We start from the raw sequence: 14,662 nt of genomic DNA, 5'->3' as shown, positions 1-14,662 counted from the left end.
TCAGCCTTCACACTGTCTCACTGAAGGATTCTCCTCAGGAAGACCTGTGTGCTGCTGGGAAAGGGGAAAGTTTCCTGGGGGGCTGCGGATCCTGCCACCCTAGGTCTCTCTGTGCTTCTCTGCACCCCACCTTCTCCACTCCGCTCTCCACACTCATTACTCACAGTTTGTGAACGCATTACTGAACCAAATCCCTGTTTCTTCTCTCCACTCCTCTTAAAATATACAGAGCCGCAGTCTAGTTTTCTTAAAAGCTGCCAACTTGCCAATCAGATAAGTCAAACTATTTCTGTGCCAGTGAGAAAGAACCAGAAAAAGACCCAAAGGGAAAAAATACTTACTGTATTTGCAATACAGTAAGTCCCCTACATAGGAACCTTCAAGTCGCGAACTTTCAAAGATGCGAACGTGCCCAGAGAAAGGATGAAGAGAGACAAGAGGAAGAAGTAACTGAAGAATCAAAGAGATTCACGACACAGGAAATGGCAAGGGGATTTTCTTTACTTGAGGAGGCACTGTTAGTTTTTCAGGCACAGGACCCGAACCTAGAATGGTACACGAAGGTTGCAGCAGCTGTTCAAAAGGCAATCCATTGCTACCGTGTCATCTATGATGAGAAGAAAAGAGCTGCTACCCAGACATCACTGGATCATTTTTTCAAGAGGGTAGATAGAATTGAATCCAGCAAGGAACCAGAACCTGTGCCATCAACGTCAGACGTGAGTGAAATTGCAGCTTGCCCTCCGTCTCCTATTGCTGACGACCCTTCAGCTCTACCATCTCCCACCTCCTCTCCCTCCTCCAGTCAGTAACTCTTCCTGCCTGTTCACTCGATGCCAGCCCCTGTATGCCAGCTGTTGTGCTGTACTACTGTACTTTTCAAGGTACTATACTGTCTCAATCCTGGCTCCACTGCCTTGGACAAGTTCTTGTCACTGCTCCCAACCTCAGTTTTCTCACCTTAAAAGTGGGCTCTTGGCAATATCCTCTTTGAAGGTATTTATGGGAATTAAGTGAGATAAGAACTGTCTAATTTTTATAAGATATAGCTGAGTTCTTTACTCCATTAATAAACATCCTACACATGAAGAAACACTAGTAATGTGTTTCTGCGATGTAATGTCAGACTCTTGCCATATAATCTAATGTTTCATATAATTATTTTACCTTTTTAAAATAGCCCTCATTTCTTTAAAATTAGACACTTCCATGGTTAAATCTTCTAAAATATACCAAGCGTGTCCCTGCTAGCTGAACTACTCACTATTAAATACTACTTACCTTCTTTTCAGAATGGCCTGGGGTCCTTAACATAAACCAAGTGTTCCTGTGAAGGGGATGGGGACCGATATCTTTAACTTCTATGTGCTGAGTAAGACATCGTACTATCCCATTAATGGTTAATTGTCTAATGTATCACTCACAACAACTTTGCAGATTGCTTCAGTTTCATAGACGAGAAAAGTGAGACTCAGAGAAGTTAAGTAAAATGCTGATGGCTACTCAGTTGGAAGGCAGTAAAGACTCAAACCCAGATGGAGTCCCAAAGCCTTAGCTCCTTGGTACCCCACGGTGAAGTCACATCCTCCACTTAAGGATGGAGCAAAGATGTTTTAGTTGTATAACAAATGCTACTTTGTTCTTGTATCTGAACTCTTTAGTTTGTCTGGATTTCTACCTTTGTTGTTCAGTCGTTTAGTTAGTTACTTAGTTTTTGGCTTCCTGTCTATAAGGAATTCTTGTTACTTTTTGGTGCTTTTAACCTGTCCTACCCCAAGAAATTAATTAAACAAACCTCTTATGCTTATGTCTAAAGGCCAGTTAACTGTAAGTGAGCCTCTGAGAAGTTCTCCCATAAGTGAGGTGGGATGACCTAGGGACTCATTCTTCAGTTACCTGGCGGGTCTTTGGCTTCCTTTCAGCTCCCCAGCTGCATTTCAGATAATTGAAGTTGTTTTATTTATGAACTCTGAACACAGCGGATACTATTATCCAACATGGACCTATATCTATTACAAAACAAAATGTTACATGGTTACAGTAATCACTGCCAGCTTCTACTAAATGCCTCTTCTGCCCCACTGTTATTTTATAGACATTGTCTCTCTAAAACTCTGGAATGTAGGTGTTCTTGTCTCCATTTTACAGATGAGGAAACTGAGACTCAAACTTTCCACACCTGGCCAAAGACATTCTGTGAATAGTTCACTTCACGTCAACATGGACATGTTGAGCATGGAAGTCTGATTAAAGATCTATAAGCAATATCTAACTTAAGAGAATTAGGAACAGTTTCCCACTGTGTCAAACAGGCAGCTCTAATAAAGATGCCTGGAGTGGTCCAGCCTGGGAGGAACTGGGCAGAGCACCTGCATCGCACACCTCCAGGGGGCAGCCTTGAGTTGTGTTCAATCGGGAGGGTACTCCCAACAGCATACACATTGTACAGACAGCTGGAATGGTGCCCTGGGATTGCAGCAGAGGTGAGGACTGTCAGGTAAACAGCAATGAAAAGCACCGCGGGAAAGATCAGACATGAGACAGGAGAAGGACAGGGTGTTTCCTGGGACTGGGATTTAAAACAAGGATGACACGTTCTCAAGCTCCCTGCCTTTCTCTCTGCGGGGTGAGGAGAACTTAATGCTGCATATCACACACCATTCTTTTTGGTTGAGATGGGTAGACTGCATTTAACTAACCAGAGTGTCAAAATCCATGTCGAGTTTTTAATTGCCTAACAAAGTGAATTCTCCACAAACTCCACTCTGTCTGGAAGCCTCAAACAAAGGTGATCCAAATAAGTCACAGGCCTTTGTCCAGCAATCCTTTTTCCCTAAGACTCTTTCTCAGACATTAGCCCATGGATTGGGACGGTGGGCCGGAAGGGGCCAGCCAGCCAGGAACTCTTCCCAGGCCACAAAAGCCCCGCGGATCTGAGAGGCCTCATAAGGACCAGCCAAGACTGAAACGCAGGTCTGGCCGTATTTGGTCACCGTCCCGGATGGTGGCGGGGCAGGCCATCATGTCACATCTGGGAGTTTTTCAGCCCACACGTGGGGGGTAATTCTCAACCACAACCTCTGTGTGTAGTAGCTGCAGATGGAAACAGAAACTAGTTAGAAAAAATGTGATTCTTGCGCAGGGAAGTCGGAGCACAGAAGAGTTCAGAAGTGGGCGGGTGTCTGTGTTAAAAAAAAAAAAAAAAAAAAAAAAAAGGGTGGAAACCCCACCAGCCAAGTCTGCAGAAAAAACTAAATGAAGTCTGCCTATCTCGGGGCCGGAGCCCCTCCCCTCGGGCCGCCCCGAGGAGTGTGACACAGGTGCCGCTTCCTCCCGGCTGCTGAGGGCCAACCACCGTCCCCCGGGCCGCGCCCCGCACCGGTCGGCATGAGCAGCCCCCAGGTCACACCGCCGCCCCCGTCCCCGCCCCGCCAAGGTGAGTACTCGCCGGGGGACGGGTCCGCGGGGGCCGAGCCGGGTTGGGGGTGGTGGGCAAGGAGCCCCGGGGTTCCGGCCGCGCCCGGCCTCCTGGGGGACTAGGGGCCCGCCCGGCCGCGTCCCCGGGCATCGCGGGGTCCCGGGCATCACAGCGCCCCGGGCATCGCGGGGTCCCGGTCCGGAGCCCCGAGCCTGGTAAGCGGGCTCCGCGCGCCCTGGGCCTGGAGAGGCCACCACCGCCCCCGCGGCCATCCGCTGGCTTTCTGTTTCTTTGTGTGCTGTTGGGGACGCGCCTGTGGCCAGAACTTTTCCCCTAAGAGAATAAAGGGGGGAGAGGCAGATCGGTAAGCAGCGCAGAGAGAAAGCAAAAGTTGTTTGCCGGAGCTGCCCGGGCAGGACGGTGGAGGCGCGTCCGCAGAAACTCTGAGTTAACTCCGCCAACTTCCCGACTCTCTCCCGGGGCGGGAACCAGCCGCACGCCCACGCCCATGTTGCAGGGATCCGCTCGCCTTGACCGTTCGGGCGGTTGCGGTTCTTCAGAGGCTGTTTTCTCTCTTTCTAAAACCATCACATGCTTTCTTGCGGAAAGGAAATCGCCGTGAGATTCTCTGTGAATCTCAAAAGCAATGTTCCGAAACACTGCTGGGCCTCCCCCCCGCCACTGGGCTTTTGCAATAAAGAAGTAAAATTTTATTTTAAAAAAAAGAATGTTGATCCCTCCCTGGTTAGGTCTGATCGTATGAAACTGTCAGAGAGGAGACATTCTGAGTGTAGAATGTAATCACGTTACGTAATTAACACGATCATGATATGGGTTTATACGTCTTTAAAAAAAAAACAAGGTTGTGTGGCCTTAGGCGGCAAACTTGAGCCTGGGTGAGCGCGGCTGGGTCTGTATCTGCATGCCCTTCGCCTCTGCGTGTACATGGCCACGTGTGTGAGGGTGGGTGAGGGCCCTCGGCGTCATCTGGGTGTGCACAGAGCACCTTGTGGAGTCAGGGCCTTGCTGCCTGCATCGGGACCTCTTGCTACAAGGACCTGAGGCGAGCCCACCTCTCTTAGCTACAGTTTCCTCATCCGCAAAGTGGGAATAGCAGGATAGTGTGCCTCTTTGGTTGTGAGAATTAAGTGCATGTCAGCGGCTCAGCGCAGAGATGAACACGTGTTAAGTGCTTGATAAGTGTCGGGCATCCTTATTTTCATCTTACATCATACTGCGGATCCATGAGCTTGTGTGAGTTAGTGTTTACGTGTGTGTGTCTGTGAGGGTGAGTCAGACACTAGTGAGCGAGTGTGTGTGTGTGTGTCGGGACCAGGGTTAAGGGGACAAGGCACTGTAATTATTCCAGTTCAGGCACCGAGGAAGTGCAGGCCTACAGCCATTCCTGTCTGGAGAGGACAGGCTTGCTCCGGGAGCCTTGTCCTGCCCCCACCACACGCCCCCGCCCCCTCCTCCCCCTGCGGCAATTCTCCAGGATTCAAGTTTCAGACCTTGACCAATGACTGCAGACACTTCCCTTCCGGAACTGGTGGGGATGCAGCCCTTACTTGCATACCATTCCAGATTACCCTTAGGATTGACTTTCTGGCAGGATCTCTGCCGTGGGAGAACCACGGGGCCCTATTTCGCGCTGCTGACTCAGGCAGGATGTGTCTATATCCTGTCTCAGTTTACATCACTACCCCTCAGAACCAGACGTTAGAACAGAGAGGACCCTCTGCTCCCTCCCGGCCAGGCCTCCCCTAGCCTAGCCTTTGGGCTCATGGGTTCAGCCAACTCCCATAAGCCCAAAGGCCACATTATTGCGGAGGAGTCCTGTGCAGAAATCCATTGCCTTGCCCTTGGAGGGAAGGGGTCAGGCTCAGCAAGGAGATGGCCAGGTCTGGCAGCTTTATATAGAATGTGCCACCTCTGGGAAAAGCAGGGAGGGTTTTGTTCAGTGCCAGATGACATTCCATCACAGCCATTGCGCAACCCCTCCAGATATCCGTGGCTTTGGGAGTCACATGGCCTCGGCACAGCCAGCAGCTGGACCTTCCAAGGGTGCCCAGAGTTGCGCAGTTATTTCTGGGAACTTGCAGTGCCCTCTGGGAAACAGGAGTGAGGGGTAAGAGGTGTTCTGTGTTTGCAGTGGGAGCGCATCCGCCCATCCACTATGGGGAGAGAGAGAGAGGCCCTTCACTAGCACAGAGAGGCTGGCAAGTAAAATCAGTTTGCCTCTTTGGGTGGCAGATATATAGTCCATCAAATGCGCTTCGGAGACCCCAACCAAAACACCTTTCAAAGAGTGAGCAAATACAACAGGCCCAGTAAGCACAGCTACAAACCAAACAAAGTTAAACAATGCGTGAAGAGTTCATAATAGAAAAGAATAACTTTCTTCCCACCTCCAGGGCAGTAACTTTATTCATTTATGAGACTGCTTCTAGAAGTATTATATGTATATACAATTAATTTTTCGTTGGCAAAATGAAACACGTATTCGACTTCATCTTTTTTGTTCATAAGACTATATCCTACAGATTATACCTTATCACCATATATAGACTCATCCTTCTGGGGCTGCACAACATGAATATTATAAATGAATTGGTTATTTTATTTAACCAATTCCTCCACAAATGGACATTTGGGTTGTGTACAGTCTTTGATTTCTTTTTTTAACCACAGTGCTGCCATGACAACCCTTGTAAGTAGGGTTTTGCATGCATGTGTTTGTATACCTTTAGGATAAATTCCCCCAGAATTTAATTTCTGGAACCAAGAGTATGTACATTTACAATGTTAGTAGATACTGAAAAATTACCCTCCAAAAGGTCACATGAATTTCTAACACTTACCAGTAGCCAATGAAAATCGTTATTTCCCCACATCCTCATTCACACTGTGTGGTTTTTATCTTGGCCAATCTGATGAGTACACCATGTTGTCACCTTTGAGTGCGCCTCTGTAATTACACATGTTTTTGTACCTCTGTAAGACATTGTATTTGTTTTGCTGGGAAATACCTTGTGTGGCCTTTGCCCACTTCCTACCAGGTCCCTAACCAGTGAGGAAACACGCCCCAGAAGTTAAATGATGTGTCCCTTCTCTTATGGTGAGTAAGAGGGTGGACCAGAGCCCACACTGGGCTGTGCTGTGGAGTCAGACCAGATGTGATCTCATCCCCGACACTTACTGGCTTTGGGGAGGTGCACAATACCTCGGAGCCTCGGTTTTCTCATCAGTAAGTGGGAAGGATAACAGCGGCTTGGCAGGAGTCACGTGATGAACCAGAGACTAAGGACCTGGCACCGCACCCAGTGTTAGCGTTATTTGCGGCTCTTGTTAACAGAACTAATCAAAGCAATCCTGGCCTGCAGGTGCTAGTCATCTCCAGAGTCTCCCTAGCAGACGGCAGCTGGGTTTGCTTTTGATAATGTAAGAACAACGTCAGTACCTCTATGCCAAGGCCTGTGGTCCAGCCTTGCATGGGTCACTCCTCTACAGCCTGGTCTCACAGGCATATTCTCCCCTGTTTTGCAGATGAAGCCCTGGAGGCTGGAGGGTGATGACCTTCCCCAGGGCTCCCAGGTCCCGAGAGCACAGCCAGCCTGTGGACACAGGCTGTGAGACCCCAGAGCCAACAGAGGCCAACCTAAGGGGGGCGTTAGGGTGCATGTGGGCCTGCTGGCCCTGTGTGCCAGGCGGGGCCTTCTGCTGCCCACACACCGTGAGAACTGTGCCAAGGAAATCATGGCTATGGCTTTGCACAGACACTCAGAACCCGCTAACCACTCCACAGATTTTCAGCCAGGCCTGTGGTCTAACCTCGGCCCATGGCTGCCCACCATCACTCCCATCTCTGTGGTCGGGCCTGACCCACACTGGGCCAGCTGCTGCCCTCCACCCTGCCTTCCACAGCCTGCTTAGGTTGACATCCCTAGAGCCCCTCTCTGTGCCTGGATGGTCCTGTCCCTCCAGCTTCACCCTCACGCCTGCCTGCTTCAGGCCCCTGGGTGCTCTGGGTACCGCCCCCTGCACACATACACCTACTGGTCAGTTAAGGCCTCCCTGGGCCCTCCTGACACTAGAAAACCACCCACCCTGGCCCTGGGGACACTTTGCAGCCCCGACAGATTTCTGAGTCTGTCACCTTCCAGGAATTCTGACTTCCAAGAAGCTCTGTGACCCCACCTGTCCCCCCGGCACCGGGGCCTAGCTCAGAGAGGAGCTCAGCCAGCAACTTGGACACGAACAGGTGGCCGCACAGACAACCCAAAGGCCAACACTTCCAGGCCCACATCCGCTGCAGAGGCCAACACTTCCAGGCCCACGTCCGCTCCAGAGGCCAACACTTCCAGGCCCACGTCTGCTCCAGAGGCCAAAGGCCCCTTTTAAAAATCATCTGCTCAATAGCTCCTAATCCAGAACTTGGAGGGCAGCATAAAATAAATTGAAATGGGCCAAAGAGTCAAACCAATACAGATTCTCAGAACATGCTGATGGGCCCCAGCCATCACCGCCTAGCTCCCCTTCCCGCTCAGCACTGATTGGGTATTTCATCTTCTCCCTCCTTACCCCCCATCCCCTCCCCCTCCTGCCCTCCCCCATCTTTGCTTAGGGCTTCCTTCAGATCATTATGTAATCTGAACCTCTGCAGGAACACCACTTCCTGCCCTTAGTCATTATAAATTTTAATTTGGGTACCTCCTTTCAGAACGAACATTAGCGTGCAGCATCTTAGCCAACGGCAGATACTGTCAGGGGCCAGTTCTCTCTCACCCCAGCGAGAGCCTGAGCCCAAGATGCTAGGTTCCTTCACAGACCCAGCCTCACACAGCTCCCCCCGACCCTCCCTCCAGCCACCAGAGAGCCTGTGTTCTGGTTCCCTGCACTCACAGACAGGCACCCACCTGCCTGGCCCAGTGATGGGTGTCAGAGCATCATTGGCTGCCCACCTGCCTGACTCTGCAGCCCTGCCCTTCCTCCTGGCCCGACATCTTCTGCAGCTCTCATTCATGACTCTTTAGGACTGACGAATTGCTGGAGGCTCAGCGTGGACTCCTCTGAGAGTTAAAAACTCCAGGGGGACCTAGTCATTAGGGGCCCCCCGCAATACTGTGAGATCCACCTCCTGGAGTTTGAGCAGGTGCCCACGGTAAATATCGGAGTAAAGTCTTCTTGAGTTTCCGGCAGGAAGGAGGGGACCAGCGCACCTGTTCTTAACAAAGCCTGGCCTCAGGGAAGCTAGTTAACCAGAGCCGAACCCGATGGGATACTATCAGAGCATAACTGACCTGGGGGAAGGAAAATACCCAACTCCAGTTCACTGTAGCCATCTGGGCCCACCTGCAAGGAGAGAAAAACACGGAGGAACACTTGTGAAGTTCACGCTCCAGAGGGATGGGCTACAGATCTCATCCTAGGACCATAGGGTGCTTCCCCTCCCCCACACCTCGCCACCCCATTACAATAGGTCCTTTTACCCAGTATATGACATCTGGCTGCCAAGAAAAATTACAAGACATACTAGAAGGCAAAACACACAGTTTGAAGAGACAGAGTCAGAACCAGAACCAGACATGGCAGAGATGTGGGAATTATCAGACTGGGAGTTTAAAACAACTGGAATGAATAACTGTTTATGATGCTTTATTATAGCCCCTGTCTTGTGTCTGCCACATATCCCTTCTCTTTTTGCCAAAACATTGTGGTCGGCATACTGTCTGGGGCTCAGCGGACACACCTGTGACCCCTGCCAGGTCTCTGAGGGAAGGAGACTCGCATTTGGGGGCCCTTGGGAGGGACACGCTCTCGGCAAAGTTGCCCCGTCATCTCACTGCACCCACCACACCTGATGGAGGCATTTTATCTCCACTGTGATGGACGGACTGGCATGCCACTTGCAGGGAGCACAGCTGGGACCTCCTACCCTCCTTCTCCTTCATACAACGCCCACTTTTATGAGGGTTCAAGTGTGCGGCTGCCAGCTGACCCTGGGCCCCAGCACTCCCCCCTTGGACCCTGGAATGGAGAGTCATCCTATTTTACCCATAGCTATGGGCACACGTATTCTCAGCAGTGTCTTAAAGTGAAGGCAATTGTGGTTCGCCAGATCAAAACCAGGTAAACAATCCTGCCTGCCTGCCTTCTGTGTTGGATTCCGGTCTGTGACCTCTGTGTTCACCAGGCAGCAAAGTCCACTGGCTATGAAAGGCCCTTTCGCTGGAGATGCTCACCAAGCACTCTCACTGGAACCGTACACAATACACACAGCCTTTAGCAAGCGGGGGCTTCGAGCTCAGTTCCCCCTGCTGTACTTTTTGAAGACCTTTAGTACAGCTACACTTGGCCTCAATTGGCTAGTGATGAGGAGGTTAGAATACCAGCTTTAGAGCTCAGGATTTGGGTTTGAATGTGGAACAGCTCTGACCTGGCCGTGGCCTTGAACATGGCGCCCGCCCCTTGGCATCTCAGCTCACAGATAAAACTCCTAGTATAGTGCCTGGTCCGAGTTCACCACTGCCCCTGCCTGAGTGCTTGAGGGTGTCCTCAGTGAGTTCTGGCTCACTCCCCACTGCCCAGCTCCCTCCACATGCCCTGCTCCTGTCCCTGTTTGCTCATTTGCCACTGAAAATAATACCAAGGAGAGGAGGCACAGTCTGCCCTGGTCCTTGGGTTCCAGGTGGGCAAGGCCCTCAGACCCAGCAGGGAGCTGCCTTTGCAATAGCCCTGGGATGCTATTCCCTTCTGAGCTAGGACAGCTGCCTCCAAGGCATCTGCTCCTTCCTGCATTTATCAGAGTGGGCAAGGTGGTCGGAGAGCAGCGGAGAGCATGTGTCCTCTCCCACCAGCTATGTGACTTTGAGCAAACCTTTTACCCTCTGCAGTTCAGTCTCCTTACCTAGTACCCGAGGAGGACCACACTTGCTCCCCCAGCCTCACCTGAATGCCAGCCCCTTAACAATAGGGGTCTCAGCTGTCTTGGGGAAGAGTAGCCTCCTTAAAAACACTCATAGATCAGCTCGGTGCTTTGTGACCACCTAGAGGGGTGGGATAGGGAGGGTGGGAGGGAGATGCAAGAGGGAGGGGATATGGAGATATATGTATATGTATAGCTGATTCACTTTGTTATAAAGCAGAAACAAACACACAATTGTAAAGCAATTATACGGCAATAAAGATGTTAAAAAAAACACTCAATGAATGGATGGATAGATGGAGGGATGAATGGATGGAGGGACAGAGGGAGGGAGGGAGGGAGGGATGGATGGATGTATGGATGGAAGGATGGATGGATGGATGGAGGGAGGGAGGGATGGAGGGATGTGAAGGTCCAACCAGTGTAGACAAACCTGGTCTACACAGAGAGTGCTGTCGGTCCCATATTCACCTGCGTCCTCTCCCAATCCTGTGTAAGCCCTGCCCCCTCGAGGGCCCACAGCGGCCTCTGGCTCAGCCCACTGACCTTTCCCCACCTGGCGTGCCTTGTGCACCCCAACCTGTGTGCACATGGGACCCCTTCCCTCCCATCTGGCCCGCAGCCGCTCCATCTTTCAGTGTCTTCTCTCACCAGCGTTTTTCTCTTTCCCTTGGTGCTGCCATTGGATGGGTGCAGAGCTGGGCCTCCCCTCTCTCCTGGGAGGGGCCCCTTCTCTCCCTTTCCAGCCTCTTCCCCGTGCTTGAACTCCTGCGAGGAAGCTGGGCCTTCTCTCCTTTGATCGTGCCGTGGGACTGACTTGTCATTTGAATGGCCCTCTTTCAGTTTCTGCCAAAGTTCTCATTTTAATGAATTCATTTCAGCTTTGGCTGAAAATCCCAAGCTGTCATTTTTTTTTAATTTTACAGTCTCTTTTTTTTTTCTTTTCTACAAATTCTGTAAAGTATCCTGACCGACTGTCTCCCTGACTCAAAGCGTAGAAAGTCGGCTGCGCTCTGCTTAAGTTATCTCATTTCACCCTCTAGCAGCCCTACGGCAAGTATTTTTATCTCCATTTTGCATGTGATGATACAGAAACTCAAGAGGCAACGCGCGTTGCCGACAGCCGAGACCCCTCACTCGTGCACAGCAGGTGTTTCTAGGAGGGGCTTAGCCAGGGCCACCTCACACATCAGGCACAACACTTAGAGCTTTTAGAGAACCACAAAAAAGCTTTGGTTCTTTTAAAATCAAACGGGAAAAATGAACTTTTAAGACTAAACCTTGCATTTGTCTTTATATCAATGCCCCTCTAAAATACAATTGTTAATATCTGGGGGGAGAAGGGACCAGGAAGGCAGAGCACCTAGGCCCACGAAGGCCATCCTGTGGCCCTGACTCAGCCCATCCAGGCCCCGGGGCTGGGTGCCCACTGGTCCCTGCATGGCCCGGCCGCTCTCCCTGCCCAGCGCCCAGAGCCCTGACCCTCCTCTGCGTGGCTTCCATCTCGAGTCCTCACACCCCCCCACCCCCAGCAGTGCTGCCCTGCCCGACCACGGCAGGGCCCCTGAGCTGGGCAGCTGCAGTGTCTGCCCCGTGCCTGTTCTTTGCCTTTACCCGCAGGAGCTTGCGAGAATCCAAAGGAAATGCTTGAGGATACCCAGGACTCTCTCTCTCTCTCTCTCTCTCTTTTTCTCTTGGCCACGCAGCAGGCAGGATCTTAGTTCTCCAACCAGGGATCGAACCTGTGCCCCCTGCATTGGAAGTGCAGAGTCTTAACCACTGGACCACCAGAGATTCCTATCTCTATTTCTATCTCTATCTATCTCTATCTCTATCTATCTCTGTCTCTATCTCTATCTATCTCTGTCTCTATCTCTATGTCTATCTCTGTATTTCTCTTATCCTCTTGCTTTTTTAAGCAGGAAGTTAGGCTATTCTTTACTTCAAAGTTTAAAAGTAAGTTTCCTTTGCCCTGTTTCATTATGAAAGAAGCAATTCCTGTTCACTGTACAAGTATATATACAAGACCAAGAAGAGGGATATAGGAAGATTCTCGCTAGAGCAGAGGTGACTTTCAGGTACTCGTGGGATAGCCAGGTGACACCTGGAAGGCAGTTCAGAAAGAGACCCAGGCAGAGATAAAGACGGAGGACCTCAGTGTACAGAGGCCACACAGCGAGGGGCCCGGGGGGAACCACGAAGTGCCTGCTGAGGCCGCATGGATCTCTCTGGATGGTGGGTCTCAGCACAGGTGCAGAGGCGGTGTGGGGAGTGCTCTAGGCCACGCCCGGGGAGGATACACATGGTACCTTGTTCAACCGGAAGATGTTACCTGGATGTAGCTATTATTAACTCCAGAAATAGATATTATTAGCTCCATGGAAATACGAAAACTGGGGTTCAAAGAGGTTATTCCCCCCAGGGCCTCACTGGGCATTACTGGCACTGTCCAGCCTCGAGCCAGGTGTGTCCTTCTGCCTCTGGGATGTGTCAGCCCACCGGGCTGGGAGGGGTTTGCCCACGACCCCCTGCCCGTCTGCTCAGCTCCACGCGGCCCTCAGGTCACTCTCCTGCCTCAGAAGAAAAAGCCGTTCTTTATCCACCCCACCCCGGGCCACTTGTGCCGGCTCCCCTCTCCTCTGCTGGCCCCCACCTGGCGGCCCAGCAGCTGCTGATGAGATGCTCCTCGTGGCCCACAAGGGCTGGGCTGTGACCGGGCAAGTGCAGCCAGCTGAGGCCAACCCACACGCAGTTCCCACCCTTCCCCGGGGAGGCAGCAGGCAGCTGCATCTCAGGGTCGCTGCCAGGGCACCAGGAGAGAATAACGCCTCCACCAATTCCTGGCCAATTTCTGGGCTGCCTCCACCCCAGACCCACCCCTGGGCCGGCAGCGCTGTCTTTTGTTGAAGTATCACCAGTCACGGGACCGTTCCTGCACTGTGTGTTCTCCTCTGCTAGGCACTTTCAAATCTAGTTCCTTTCTTCATTCAAGAGTCACTACTGGCTCTTTATCCATTCTGTATATACAAGCTTTCATCGGCTCACCCCAACCCCCAGTCCATCCCTCCCTCAACCCCCTCCCCCTTGGCAACCCCCAGTCTGTTCTCCTACTGTATACCACAGAGAACTATATTCAATATCCTATGGTAAACCATAATGGAAAAGAATATTAGAAAAGGAATATATATATATATATATATATATATATATATATATATATATATAACTAATTCACTTTGCTCTACAGCAGTAATTAACACAACATTGTAAATCAACTATACTTCAATAAAAAATAAAATGAAAAAAAAGAGGCACTACTCGCCTTCTCTGATAGGTGAATAAAGAGAAGCTCAGAGAAGTTAGGAGAGTTTACACAGCCAGCTGTAGTACATGGAGTGCGGGTCTCTGCTTCCCTTGGGGGTGCACTGTTTCTGCCATGGAAACTCACTCATCAGGTTCTTAAGTGGGGACAGGATGGGGTGATGTGGAGGAGCTAGTGCTGGGACTTCAGAGTCACCAAAAAGAATGAAAGCCACCCATCCCTGAATCTCCAAAATCAGTGGCTTCCCGCCTGGGGTCCCCACCCCGAAAAACACACACATTAAAAAACGATGTCACAGCTACAAATCTCCACTGCAATTCTTTTCAGGAGAAATGACATTTCTACAACATGAATTCTTAGATGAAGTCTGGAAATATGAAAGCAATAAAAACCCATCTGTTACGGTGGAGTGGAGGAGAAGAGGCCTGGTGACCTCACTCCAGGGCCCCCTTGTGATGGTCACTCTCGAGTCATCGCTGGACACTGAGGGCTTCACGTAACCCAGTCTGCAGCCTCCTATCCGGTGCCTCCCAGGACAGTCACCTGATGTCCAGTCACTATTCGTCATCAGTGATGACGCTTTGGGGCTTGCATCTCAGAGGATCCTTCCGTATTAGACATTTCCATCACATGAAGCCGTAAAATGCCTTCACTGGTTCAATTATTTGCCTACAGCCAGACTGCAGTGTACACCTAGCTGTCAATCACTTTACCAATTAATTCCCTGAGAAAGGTTCTTATCAAACTTCAAGAGTCCATGAAGAAAATCTGAAAAGTTAGAAACTAGATGGATAATTCCATTAGGGAAACAATTTATCCACAGATGTTTACTAACCACCATGTACATCCGTGATTCATCAACAGAAACTCATAGGCTTATGATGTGTCTGTCCTGTCATCTGCCCTAGGGATGCAGGAGGAGACAAAGAAAGTCTAAAAGACAAGATCCCTGCCCTCAAAGCATCGTTGGGCTTCTTGGGGCAGCAAGACACACATC

At 50.7% G+C, this 14,662-nt stretch overlaps 1 protein-coding gene across 1 annotated transcript in view; it reads left to right on the top strand.

Moving 5' to 3' along the window:
- Window positions 1-3,203: 3,203 nt before the first annotated feature.
- GYPC (glycophorin C (Gerbich blood group)) overlaps window positions 3,204-14,662 on the top strand; it is a 44,196-nt gene continuing 32,737 nt past the window's right edge. The window contains exon 1 of the mRNA XM_007180938.2: window positions 3,204-3,436. Within this exon, the coding sequence (XP_007181000.1) occupies window positions 3,388-3,436 (49 nt within the window). The 5' untranslated portion in view covers window positions 3,204-3,387. The remainder of the gene's footprint in view (window positions 3,437-14,662) is intronic.

This window comes from Balaenoptera acutorostrata, chromosome 8 (assembly GCF_949987535.1).
Source record: "Balaenoptera acutorostrata chromosome 8, mBalAcu1.1, whole genome shotgun sequence".
NCBI lineage: Eukaryota > Metazoa > Chordata > Mammalia > Artiodactyla > Balaenopteridae > Balaenoptera > Balaenoptera acutorostrata.
This window is presented reverse-complemented; position numbering and strand designations above follow the sequence as displayed.